Source organism: Mauremys reevesii, linkage group 6 (assembly GCF_016161935.1).
Source record: "Mauremys reevesii isolate NIE-2019 linkage group 6, ASM1616193v1, whole genome shotgun sequence".
NCBI lineage: Eukaryota > Metazoa > Chordata > Testudines > Geoemydidae > Mauremys > Mauremys reevesii.
The window spans coordinates 107,942,892-107,956,398 of record NC_052628.1 but is presented as its reverse complement, the minus strand read 5'-3'; the positions used below and the strand labels follow the sequence as shown (position 1 = coordinate 107,956,398).

The 13,507-nt window shown below is 44.7% G+C and overlaps 1 protein-coding gene and 1 long non-coding RNA gene across 2 annotated transcripts in view; one reads left to right on the top strand and one right to left on the bottom strand.

The window, feature by feature from the left end:
- Nucleotides 1-557: 557 nt before the first annotated feature.
- LOC120408481 lies at nucleotides 558-7,092 on the bottom strand. Its single transcript, XR_005600716.1, has 2 exons — nucleotides 6,774-7,092; nucleotides 558-910 (listed from the first exon to the last, which is right to left on the bottom strand). It is a non-coding gene; the product is annotated as an uncharacterized LOC120408481 (long non-coding RNA).
- Nucleotides 7,093-7,130: 38 nt separating this feature from the next.
- Nucleotides 7,131-13,507, top strand: part of LOC120407304 — a 47,893-nt gene continuing 41,516 nt past the window's right edge. The window contains exon 1 of the mRNA XM_039542813.1: nucleotides 7,131-7,266. Within this exon, the coding sequence (XP_039398747.1) occupies nucleotides 7,131-7,266 (136 nt within the window). The remainder of the gene's footprint in view (nucleotides 7,267-13,507) is intronic.

Below are 13,507 nucleotides of genomic sequence, written 5' to 3'. Positions count from 1 at the left end.
AGCTTGTGCTACCCAGTGTCATCAGACAGGGTATCCCTGTGCCCTGCCCAGGTCTAAGCAGTCATGGAAGGGACGGCTAACCACTCTGTACATAAAGTGGTGATTTCATTTTTACGTACAGTATATGTTAACAGGAGATATTATTGGCAGATAGACTGTACTGGTTAAAGATGGCACACTGATCTATTTCTTTATTTCACCATAGATATAAACTGTCTTTCTGTTCCAGTTGTCACTCTCCTTGGCTAACCTGCACAGATGGACAGAATGTCCTACACTGGAACTTAAAAAGGTCAACATTCTCTTTGATTGGACCCTGGTGCCTCGTTAATTGATATTAGAGATGGGGCCACACTTCCAAGTTTGGGCCCATATTTAATAAATACTCTTTCTCGTGTTAGACAACAAGCAGGAGTTCCACAAGGAAAAAGAAAAAAAAAAGTCTCATTCTTGACTCAATTCTGTCTCTTAGGAAGCGTGCTTAAATTATTATTAAACATTATTGATTTCATTTGAGAGGTATAACATGATCCAAGTCAGAAGTACAGACACCAGCATAAAGTGAAGAATTGTGTTTATTTTATTTATATTTTGTGTTTGGATTATAGGACAATATTATTTTTCAGCTGGTCTTCCCACTGGGCAAATTCAACTCCTTTAAATTGTGCAAACTTCTATTCATCTTGTCATGGGGACAAAACAAGATTAGCGTTTTTCTGTCTCTGCGTGTGCCTCTTTCTCCCGGAATTTACCTTGGCTCACAGTATGGTTTTTGGTCAGATTTTGAGTGACCCAGACAAACCCTGTAGCTGAATATTTTGTAAGTGGCTGGATTATGTTATGTCCAGGTAAACTTGAGGATTGATTCAGAAGAAACCAGCTAGCAAGGTCTCTTCCTTAAAGGTCACCTCTGGAGCAAGAAATAAAATTAAGTTAAGACTTACCAAAAAGAGTAAATAGAAATCTGTCTAGTGTGGGGTTCAGTTCAGTGCCATGTCACTCCAGGGTGAGGAAGATTCTGCCCTTTCACCCATCTCCTTCACTATTGCACATAAAAGTGGATTGTGAAGTGAGCTGGAATTAACCCTTTGTTCACTGGAGACCAGGCAGTACCTCTGCACCTTGTTACAGATACTAATAACTGTAGCTAAATCTGTAATAAATGTGTATATTTTCCCCAGAAAATAAGTGTGTGTGTGTGTGTGTGTGTGTATACACATTCTTGGTCTCCTATAGTGTTTGAGAAGTTATTCTTTCCATTTCATTTCCTCGCCCATATAGCACAGCATAATTTGGCCAGCTATAGTCTATATATGGTGTGGAAGGAGATTTTTTTGTAGCTCCAAAGCATGAAATGTTAAAACTGGCCTTCTTTAAAATGTGCAATTACTGGACATGGGCACTGAAATCAAGAAGGTAAGCACAAGTATTTCCACATATAAAAAAGCAATCATATATTGCCAGTCTGAATGAATTATTTTAGTTTAAGGGAACATCAAAACTAGAAAGTAACAAGAGCTAAATCCTCATTTCAGAACAGAGTAGTGTCTGTTTCCTCTCTAAAATGGTGCATCCACTATGGTTTACAAAATGGCAGCTGGTCCTGCAGAAAGGTAGATTTAGAAATTTAAAGGTATAGTACAGAGAAAATAAACATAAGTTCCATAAAATACAATGTGTATTCTGAAAATGCAGTATGCTACTTTCAAATTCTTAGGGCTTGTCTACACTACAGGACTATTTCGAATCTACTTAAGTCGAATTTGTGGATTCGACCTTAATAAGTCGAATTTGTGTATCCATACTAAATACACAAATTCGAACTTCTGAGTCCACATTCAATTTCACCCCAATGCATGCTGGGCGCCACAGCACTGCGAGCATGGAGCATCATCGCTGCACTTATGGCCATTGTCAACTCGTTATCGTCCACCTCTTCCACAGTCAGATGCTGAGGGTGAGGAGAGTGGCGCAGACCTCGGGCAGTGGAGATCATGGTGGCAATGGGTCAAGTTAATGGTGTGGAACGGCGATTCTGGGCAAACAAGCACAGACTGGTGGGACCGCATAGTGCTGCAGGTCTGGGATGACACAGAGTGGCTGCGAAACTTCAGGATGCGGGGCACTTTCCTTGAACTGTGTGACTTGCTGTCCCCTGCCCTGAAGCGCCAGGACACAAGGATGCGAGCAGCCCTGACTGTGCAGAAGCAGACAGCTACCGGTCAGTAGCGAACCACTTTGGCGTGGGCAAATCTACCGTGGGATTGCTGTCATTCAAGTAGCCCACGCAATCGTTGAGCAACTGCTCTCAAAGGTAGTGACTGTCGGAAATGTCCAGGTCATCATAGATGGCTTCGCGCGATGGGATTCCCAAACTGCGGTGGGGCTATAGATGGGACTCACATCCCTATCCTGGCACCAGCCCACCAGGCCAGCGAGTACATTAACCGAAGGGCTACTTTTCAATGGTGCTGCAAGCTGTGGTGGACCATAGGGGACGTTTTACCAACATCAACGTCGGGTGGGCGGGCAAGGTTCATGACGCGTGTGTTCAGGAACTCTGGTCTGTTTAGACGCCTCCAGGCAGGCACTTTCTTCCCGGACCACAAAATAACGGTTGGGGATGTGCAGATGCCTACAGTGATCCTCGGGGACCCGGCCTACCCGCTAATGCCCTGGCTCATGAAGCCCTATACAGGCACCTTGGACACTGAAAAGGAACTCTTCAACTACCGGCTGAGCAAGTGCAGAATGGTGGTGGGGAGATGGCGGACCTTACTGACTCGCTCGGACATCAGCGAAAAGAATATCCCGTAGTTATTGCTGCTTGCTGTGTGCTCCACAATCTCTGTGAGAGCAAGGTTGAGGCAAATCGCCTGGCTGCTGTTTACGATCAGCCAGACACCCGTGCTGAGAGAATATCCGCGATATGCATCAGGGAGGCTTTGAAGAGCAGGGTAACCTGTGACTGTCCACTTGATTTTAAGAGAGCCTGATCATAAACCAAGTTTTCCCCACTTCCCAAGGACGTTTTAAAACTAAGGACATGTTTTAGTAATTAATAATAAATCTTTCGTTGACTTTGCATTTCTGTTTATTCGTTGAAACATGGAAGCATTCTGTGCTGGTTAAGGTGTGCACTGATGGGTGGGTGTGCAGGAAGGGATAGGGGTTACCATGACGGCTGTGGGTTTGGGCGTTGGAAGGTGAGGGGTGTGGGGAAGGGTGAGTATCTGCCCCTGGATGAGGTCTATTTTTGGGGCTCGGGCACCGGGGAGGATCGTGACTACGGTCCAAATGCATGTGAAGGGAAGCCTGCCTTTACATTCGGGGATGTCAGGCACCAGGACCCTGCACAAGCATACACCTCAAGGAAAGACCCGGGCAGCATACACCACACAGACTGTCCCTGGTGCCTAGTGACTGCAGTCTGTGTGTGCCCTGCAGTTGACCCTGCAGCCAAGTCTGTAGCATGGCACTGTGGGCTATGCAGTGACATTACAATTACCCCCCCCCCCCCACAGAACAACAGAAAGTCTTCTGACACCAGAGTAACACCAAACCGCTTTTAATAATGTAATACACAGTGGGGTTTGAACTTGGAGTTGGGACTGGTTGATGCTGTAAAGAAAGAGCTTGTACAAATTTGCAGGGACAGTTCTCACGGCCCCTACCCCTCCGTCTTGTCACTTTGGGTGAGGGGGACAGGACTTCTTGGCGTTGGAGGGCGGTTGCAGATGCACTGCAGGGTCTTGCAGAACATCTACATCATTAGACCAAGCAGCGTTTGAGTCGCCTGCTGGTCTTCCTGCCGCCACCTATCCTCCCGTTCCAGGTGTGTGCGATGCTGCTGACACAGGCTCTCCTCGACTGTCTCTGCTCTGCCGCCTCGCTCTGGAGCTGGCCATCAGTTCCTGGAACATGTCGTCCCTTGTCTTTTGCTGTGTGATGTGAAAAAGTAGGTGATTTCCTTGAACACATACATGTTTGCCAACAGTAAACACAGTCTAGTCAGTTTCAGTGAACAAGACCAAAGAGGGAACCAAGTCTCAGGAGATCTCAGACCTAGTCCGAGATTTCGAATACGCTCATTGGCGGCGCCATTGCACTGGAAAGATAGCTGCATCCTCTTGCACAAAGTCCTGGTAAGCCTTACAGTACAGAGTGCTTATCAGTTAGTGCTTAGCTGTGCTCTCCTGCTGGAGGCAATGTGCAAAGCAGAAAAGATGCATCTCCCGCCAGTGAACGGAAAGACCCCTGTATGCTTTTCCTCTGAGGCCTGCCACAAGTGGCTGTTTCATTCTTATGCAAAGTAAAACTCTGTTAAGCGAGGTCATTCTTATGCAAAGTAAAACTCTGTTAAGCGAGGGTCATTCTTATGCAAAGTAAAACTCTGTTAAGCGAGGGTCATTCTTATGCAAAGTAAAAGTCTACCATGCACAATAGTAACAGTACACTAATTCCACTAATTAGATGCAGCACTTCCACAACGACATCACCCTGAGGCGTGTCAGAGAGAGCGGATGTTAATAGAAGCCCTGCACAGACCAGGACCCTACGCTGCCATGCTCGTAGAGGCGATGGTCCCCTCTACCTGAGGATGGCATGAATAAAGCACCTCTCCCAAGAAACCTCTTGCTGAGGCTTTTCCAGCTGCTCTCTGAGAGCTTTTTGAAATATCCCCAGAGGACTATTGCTCCATTGCTGTTTGTGTAGACCTGCTGTTTGTTTAGTTTCATATTTAAAAATGTTTATATAGTATTTCTATTTTTATATAAATCCCTGTTTCTTAAAAAATAAATGTTTCCCTGTTTGTAGCATGATCCTTCCCTGATTCCGAGTCCTGGTTAACGCGGGGACGGTTGGTAGGGGATCTCTGTGAGGGTGATGAAGAGATCCTGGCTGTCAGGGAAAGCGGGAGTGTCTAAAGACCCTTCCTCATCTTCCCCATCGGCGAACAGGAACTGTCACACTATTCCGTCCTCGGAGTCCACCGTCACTGGTGGGGCACTGGTGGCAGACCCACCTAGAATGGCATGCAGTGCCTCGTAGAAGCGGCATGTCTGGGATACCCTTGTCTTAGGTCCTTCACTTTCACACGGCACTGCATCGCATCCCGGCTGTATCCTTTGTCTTTCATGGCTTTAGAGACCTTACAGCGATCAGATCCTGGACTTCCCGGTCAGTCCATGCTGGGGACCTCTTTCTATTCTGGGATTGCCCGGACTCCTCTGCTGGAGAGCTCTGCATCGTTGCAGGTGCAGATTCAAACCGCCCAGACAGGAAAATGAATTCATTTCCTGTGTGGCTGGCCAGAGAATCCAAGCTCGGACTGCTGTCCAGAGCGTCAACAGAGTGGTGCACAATTAAATGGCTTCCTGGTGTGGACGGTTGGAATTAAAGTCCTAGTGTAGACCAGGCCTTAGTGAGTAAGGAAGCGAATTAGGGTACTAGCCTGGGACTTGGGAGACCCAGGTTTAATTCCCTGTTGAGCCACAGATTTCCTGTATGACCTTGCCATGGGAGGGATAGCTCAGTGGTTTGAGCATTGGCCTGCTAAACCCAGGGTTGTGAATTCAATCCTTGAGGGGGCCATTTAGGGATCTGGGGCAAAAATCTGTCTGGGGATTGGTCCTGCTTTGAGCAGGAGGTTGGACTAGATGATCTCCTGAGGTCCCTTCTAACTCTGATATTCTATGACTTGGTCTCTCTGTGCCTCAGTTTCCCATTACTAAAATGGGGATAATAGTGCTTTCCTGTCTGACAGGAGTGGTGTGAGTGTAAATATATTAGACTGTGAGGGCCCAGATACTTTGGTGATAGAGGCCTTAGAAGTACAGTAGATATTAAAAATGTATTTTGATATTCCCACACCAAGCCACCAACCCTACAATGAGCTTTATCTAGGTGTAGGGGTCAGCCAGTGTAGCACTTCACGACTTTCTACAGGCCAAATTATCCAAGCATAGATAATAAAAAATATTTTCTGACATTTTGAAACCAGGTATCTTAATTATAGTTGATTAATTCCAATATGGCTGACATTTCTGTAACTTAAAAACAATATTTCTGATCTGCATGAGAAATTTAAGCTCAAAATAATGAGGTTGGAGTGAATATGGTATAATTCCTTAGGAGCAACCTCTATATCAGTCTCCTTCCATATCAATATATAACTTTAAAATAAAGATATAAAAAAGTAGCAGGGCCAAAACCTTAAACAGATTTTTCCGGCTATTTCACCCTCTTTTTATCTCATTGAAATGAGTCTAAGATTCTTTGAAAATAATGACAATGACTGTGAAGCCCTATCTACTTTAGAACCTGCAGTGCCTGAAGCCAGACATAGCCTGGTTCTTCTTTCTGTTCAGATTTAAGTGGCTGTCACTCTTTCTGCAGGCTCTTTGAAGATGCACCAGCTTAGGAAGAATGCAGCATTTCTGAGAAGCCTTTTCTAACCAACAATACTTCAAAGCAGGGGCAATTTTTATGGCCTTTGTAACATTTCAGGAGGCAAATTCAGAGCCTTCTTCATTGCTCCCACAGCATCCTAAGCCACCGCTGCTGTTATTCCTTACTCCTGTGTTCTCTCAGCCATTGCTCAATCCAGTATCTCTGTGACAAACTGAAGGCTAACGTGGAGAATATGACCCAAGCAGCACCATTTCCTCTAAGTGCCCATTCAAGTCCCATCGTCTTAGGGATCCTGGCCATGGGCTCACTTCATTTTATAGGAATGTTATGGTATGGCACAATTCACATCTGTCCTTTACCTTCTGAGTGTTACTCCCATCCCTTGAAGCCATCCAGACTGTAGAATATGACCTACAAGAGAAACACTACTTCCCACATGACCCATCTGAGATGGCAATTTTCTTTACTACTGAGGTAATCAGGAAGTCAGAATCCAATCATGACTCCTATGCTACCGTGCTCAGGACTCCAGAGGTACCATAAGAGTGATGAGACCCAGGGAGGCTGGCTTCTGGGTGAGTACTGCTGCCAAAAGTACTTCATGTACAAAGACACATGAATTCTCTGTCCAATGCCCCAATCACGTATTCAGGGGAGATGACAGAAAAGAGAGATGGAAGAGGGAGATGATTGGCTGACTTATCTGTGATGTCATAATGCCACACAAGGAACTTTTTATAGGGCAGAAAGAGGAGAAAGAGGTCAGTGGAGAAACTGGGTCGGAGGAGGGTAAAGAGCAGACCGTGACACTGGTCATACTCCTCTTGATCCAGGCTACTGGGTTATGTTTAGGTGAGTATATCTCTCACACATATAATATAATACGCAATAGAATCAACATAAGTAGGGCCTCACCTTGCTAATGCAATAGTGTCAACTTTTTAATATACAATGCATTAAATGTGCTCCCAGCTAGAGATATAGACATTGTCACAGCACTACTGCATTTAATGTGGTGTTTGCAAATGAAACAAAAGGTCCTCAAGCCTCCTCCAGTGCGCACACAGAGGTAAGGACACATCGAGCTGCAGAAAGATACAGACACTGAAATCAGCTCTGCATGGGATGACTCAGCTAGGAAATTGCCCGGTACTCAAGTGCACACCCCTTCTGGAGGGTAAAACCAACATTGTATCATAGATTCATAGACTTAAGGTCAGAAGGGACCATTATGGTCATCTAGTCTGACCTCCTGCACAACCCATCCTGCACTGCCCAGAGAACTGTACAGTGTAAGCTCATAAAATTTGCTCCTACCCTCAATATGGAGGAAGATATGCACAGCTTCCTCCCTCACCCCCCTCAGTTATGAATTTCACAAACTGGTTTCAGAGAAAACAAAAACAAGTGTGTTAACTACAAAAGATATAATGTAAGTGATTATAAGGGTTAGCAAACCGATCAAAGCAGATTACCCAGCAAATGAAACAAACACACAAGCTAAGCTTAATACTAAAGAAACTGGTTACAAGCAGTAATTTCTCACCCTAAATGTTGTTTTAGGCGATTGCAGAGTTTCTTGAAGGCAAGCTGCTCTTGCTTGCAGCTTAAAACTCCAGACATTTCTTTAACAGGCCAGACATATTCCCAGCCTGGACTCTGCTCTTCTCCCCACTTCTTTGTTTCTTAGACATTTCCAGCAGTCATCCTGGTGGGGATTCGGTGAAGAATGAAGTCTGATTACAATCATAGAATTTTAGGGTTGGAAGAGACCTCAGGAGGTCGTCTAGTCCCATCCCCTGCTCAAAGCAGGACCAACCCCAACTAAATCATCCCAGACAGGGCTTGGTCAAGCTGGGCCTTGAAAACCTCTAAGGATGGAGACTGCACCACCTCCATAGGTAACCCATTCCAGTGCTGCTTGTTACCCTTCACATCCCTTACTAGCTGCAACTGTGTAGCAGGGTGGCTACCCTGCTCCTGCCCTGAAGGGCTTAAAACAGCCCTGGGAGAGGGCTGTGGCAGGGGAAAAGCTGAGCTGATTGGGGAAGCGGCTACAGCTGGGCCACATCTGGCCTGTATAAAAAGGCTGTGAGCCAAAGGCCCAGAAGAAGTCTTTCTCCCGGCTGGGAGAGAGCAGGGCCTGGCTGCCTGCAGAAATGGTACTTGAAGTGAAGTAGCACTGGGGAAAGGCCAGAGGAGCAGGGAAGTTCTGCTGGCAACTCCCCACGCTGCAGGGCCTGGTCCCACAGAGGTACTGGGAGGCAGAAGAAGACAGCAGGTCTGAACCCCCTTGCCTATGATGAGTGGTTTTTACATTGCAGTCTGCCCCAGTGAGTGGGGGCTTAGTGATGACTGGAAGTAGCCCAGACTGAGGCAAGGTGGGGATTAGAGGGTTGGGGGTTCCCCAGAGAGGGGAGATCCTGAGGAAAAGGGGTTACTGCCAGGGGGCAGCACCCCAGATAATGGGGCACCGGGTCTGGGAGGGACATGGGGGCCAAGTGGCAGCAGGACACTGGCCTGCAGGGAGCGCTCTGATGGCTAGAGAGCTAATTCCCTGAAACGACCAGCAGGAGACGCCGCAGGGGTGGGTCCCGCAGCTCTACAAACTCCAATTGTGCTTTGGCCTTCCTGATTACACCCCTGCTTGCTCAAGCAATATTTTTATACTCCTTCCTAGTCATCTGTCCAAGTTTCCACTTCTTGTAACCTTCCTTTTTGTGTTTAAGCTCACAGAAGTTTTTTCTGTTAAGCCATGCTGGTTACCTGCCACATTTGCTATTTTTTTCTGCACATCGGGATGGTTTGTTCCTGTGCCCTCAATTAAGGCTTCTTTAAAATACAGCCAGCTCTCCTGGACTCCTTTATCCCTCATATTAGCCTCCCAGGGGATCCTGCCCATCAGTTTCCTGACGGAGTCAAAGTCTGCTTTTCTGAAGTCCAGGGTCCATATTCTGCTGCTCTTCTTTATTCCTTTTATCAGGATCCCAAACATGGACCATCTCATGGTCACTGCTGCCCAGGTTGCCACCCACTTCTACTTCCCCTACCAATTCTTCCCTGTTTGTGAGCAGCAGGTTGAAGAGCATGGCTACTAATTGGTTCCTCCCGCACTTGCACCAGGAAGTTGTCCCAAACACTCTCCAAAAACTTCCTGGATTATCTGTGCACTGCTGTATTGCTCTCCTAGCAGATGTCAGGGTGATTGAAGTCCCCCATGAAAACCAGGGCCTCTGATTTGGAAACTTCTGTTAGTTGTCCAAAGAAAGCATCATTTACCTCATCCTCCTGGTCTGGTGGTCTATAGCAGACACCCACCATGACGTCACCCTTTTTGCTTGGGTCTCTAAACTTAACCCAAAGACTCTCAACAGGCTTTTCTCTAGTTTCATACTGGAGCTCTGAGCAATCATACTGCTCCCTTATGTACAGTGCAACTACTCCATCTTTTCTCCCCCACCTGTCCTTCCTGAACAGTTTATACCCATCCATGGCAGTGCTCCAGTCATGTGAGTTACCCCATCAAGTCTCTGTTATTCCAACCACATCATACTTCCTTGACTGTGCCAAGATTTCCAATTCTTCCTGCTTGTTTCCCAGGCTTCTTGCCTTCATGTACAGGCATCTAAGATAACTAGCCAATTGCCCTATTTTCTCAGTATGAATCAGGAGGCCTCCCCCGTTGCACCCTCCTCCTTGTGTTTCCTCCCGGTATCCCACTTCCCCACTTACCTCCAGGCTTAGGTCATCACCCCCCGGCGAACCTAGTTTAAAGCCCTCCTCACTAGGTTAGCAAGCCTGCGAAGATGCTCTTCTCTCTCCTTGTTAGGTGGATTCCATCTCTTCCTAGCAATTAAATCACTCCCCGGCCTTAAATAGGTTTTACAGATAGTGGAAACCCTTTGTTTTCCAGTGTGGTTTCCCTGCCCCCATGGAAAAATACTGGTATTCTATCAAGGAGTTCAGTACCATGTGATGAGAGCACACGACCCTGCAGTATCAAAGCAGCCATGAGTCAGAGGAGTTTGGGGCATCCCAGGAAAGCTGCTCAGGAAGGTGGGAAATTCGCGTCTTCAAAGACGTATTATTCTTCCTTGTAGCCCATCCAGGCTGAGTGTATTCTGTCTGGTGGGTGTTCCCCAGGTGTAAACCCACTTGTAACTGATAAAAAGTTAATATTCCTAACTTCAGATACAGAAATGATACATGCATACAAATAGGATAATCATATTCAGTAAATCATAACCTTTCCAATGATCTCACATGACCTATCTTGCATAAAATACATCTTAGATATGCTATAATCGTATAACAATATTTCTATGAAGAATATAGGCATAGTGTCACAGGATCTCATAAAACTGGCAGCCTGAGCAACAAAATGGCAGATGCAGCAAAGAATCCTGTGGCACCTTATAGACTAACAGATGTTTTGCAGCATGAGCTTTCGTGGGTGAATGCCCACTTAGTCGGATGCAAGAGTGGAAGTGGGCATTCACCCACGAAAGCTCATGCTGCAAAACGTCTGTTAGTCTATAAGGTGCCACAGGATTCTTTGCTGCTTTTACAGAACCAGACTAACATGGCTACCTCTCTGATAAAATGGCAGATGAAATTCAGTGTTAATAAATGCAAAGTAACGCACATTGGAAAACATAATTCCAACATACAAAAAGATGGGGGTTAATTTAGCTGCTTCCACTCAAGAAAGAGATTGGGGAGTCATTGTGGATAATTCTCTGATAATATCCACTTAATGTGCAGAGACAGTCAAAAAAACTAACAATGTTAGGAACCATTACTATAGGGATAGATAAGACAGTAAATATAATAATGCTGCTGTATAAATCCATGGTACACCCACACCTTGAATACTGTGTGTAGTTCTGTTTGACCCTTCTCAAAAAAAAATTAGAAATGGAAAAGGTACAGGAGACCAACAAAAATGATTAAAGGTATGGAACACTTCCATATGAAGAGAGATTAAAAAGACTGGTACTATTCAGTTTGGTTTGGAAAAAAAAGATGACTAAGGGAGGGACATGACTGAGGTCTTTAAAATCATGGATGGTGTGGAGAAAGTGAATTAGGAGGTGTTATTTACCCCTTCACATAACACAAGAAATAGGGGTCACCTAATGAAATTAATAGGCAGCAGGTTTAAAACAAACAAAAGAAAGTACTTCTTCACACAATTCATAGTCAACCTGTGGAACTTTGTTGGCAGAGGATGTTGTAAAACCCAAAACTATAACTGGATTAAAAAAATAATTAGATACTTTCTTGGAGGATAGGTCCATCAATGGCTGTTAGCAACCTCATGGTCTGGATGTCCTTAACTCTCTGATTGCCAGATGCTGGGACTGGATGACAGGGTATGGATTGCCTGATGATTGCCTTGTTCTGTTCATTCCCATTGAAACACCTGCCACTGTCAGAAGACAGGATACTGGGCCAGCTGGACCATTGGTCTGACCCAGTATGGCTATTGTTGTATACAAGAGCATACATTTTAGTGTCCAGTTGCAGTGACTGCATCCAAACTGGGTGATTGCATGCATGTTAGATGCCTAGAGAACTATTTTGTATGTACTTAATATTCATGCAGTAAGTTGGGTGTACAAACCTAGGGGTATTACAGAATATACAGAATTCAGGTTTTCTTTTTTTTAAACATTAGCCCCAAAAAGAATATGACTCTTTTAAACATGGGGCCTGTTTCTCCATTCCATCACACCTGTTTAACACTGGTGTAATCCCATTGACCTCACTTTCAATTTACACTGCTGTCATTAAGAAGAGAAGGAGTCTGGGGAGCTTTATATGTTACAGAATATCTTGTTTCAGAGTAGCAGCCGTGTTAGTCTGTATCCGCAGAAAGAACAGGAGTACTTGTGGCTCCTTAGAGACTAACACATTTATTTCAGCATAAGCTTTCGTGGGCTACAATGCATCTGAAGAAGTGAGCTGTAGCCCACGAAAGCTTATGCTGAAATAAATTTGTTAGTCTCTAAGGTGCCACAAGTACTCCTGTTCTTTTTGAGAATATCTTGTATTTGTCACTACTTTTCTTTTAAGGGGAAATTTAAAAGGGAAGGAGGGCAGAATGGGGATTGCGTTTTTCATCCTATTTTAGGGATTTGCAGTTCAATGGTAATTATAATAATATGCAATGCAATGTTGCTGTGGAACACAGCAAGGACTAAACTGTTATTTATCTCTGGTTATTATCCAAGCTAAAACTGTAAAGAAAGAGAAAATCTTTTGTTATTTTTGTTATACATCTAATTAGGCATTAAGGCTACAACAGCATTTTCATGAAGGGATATATTTAAGATGCTTTTTTGGAATTGCAATAGTAACAACATTTGTTCTGTGTGGTAAACAGAAGTTCTTTTGGCAGCGGAATGCTTTAGTTTTAAAATTGCCAAGAATTATTTGCTTATGTAAGAAAATTCAACCACTCACTGTGCCTGTGAGTCATGTGGAAGCAGGGCTGGAATAAATATCGGTCCATAGCAGAATGAGAGGGAGTACTGTAAACATGCATTATTCTGTTCACAACCTGAGCAACTTGTGCTACTCTGTTATTAAGAGGGGAAGAAAGAGGGATAGTGAGGGGAGACTTAAAGTCAAGCCTGGATATTCTAATGTAATTTGGAAGGGAGAGCAGAGTTGTCTAAATGATAATGGTGTTTGACAGTCTGATATGTATTTATAGCTGTTACCAGCCCTGTCTGAATACTGTATAGGATTATCTGGGATTTTCTGGGTTTATCACCACAGGCATGCAGGATTAACAGCCTGAGGAAGTCAAAAAGAATTATTCAGCCAAGCCAATCCATATACGTATATAGTGCCCTTAGTACAAGGTCCCAGAGCTCTGTATGTAAAATACCATACCTGCCAGAAAGCAAGGCAAAATCAAAATCTTCAGTCTGGACTGGAAATCCACAAAGGAGGCAGACTGCTGAATATCTCTTAGTAAAGAATTCCAAGGGATCAGAGCACAGCAAATAGGGGATTCTGATGACTAGGGTCTCTTAAGTTAATACTAAAGATGTTTAGGAATTTCTTGGTGCTCAAACAGAGC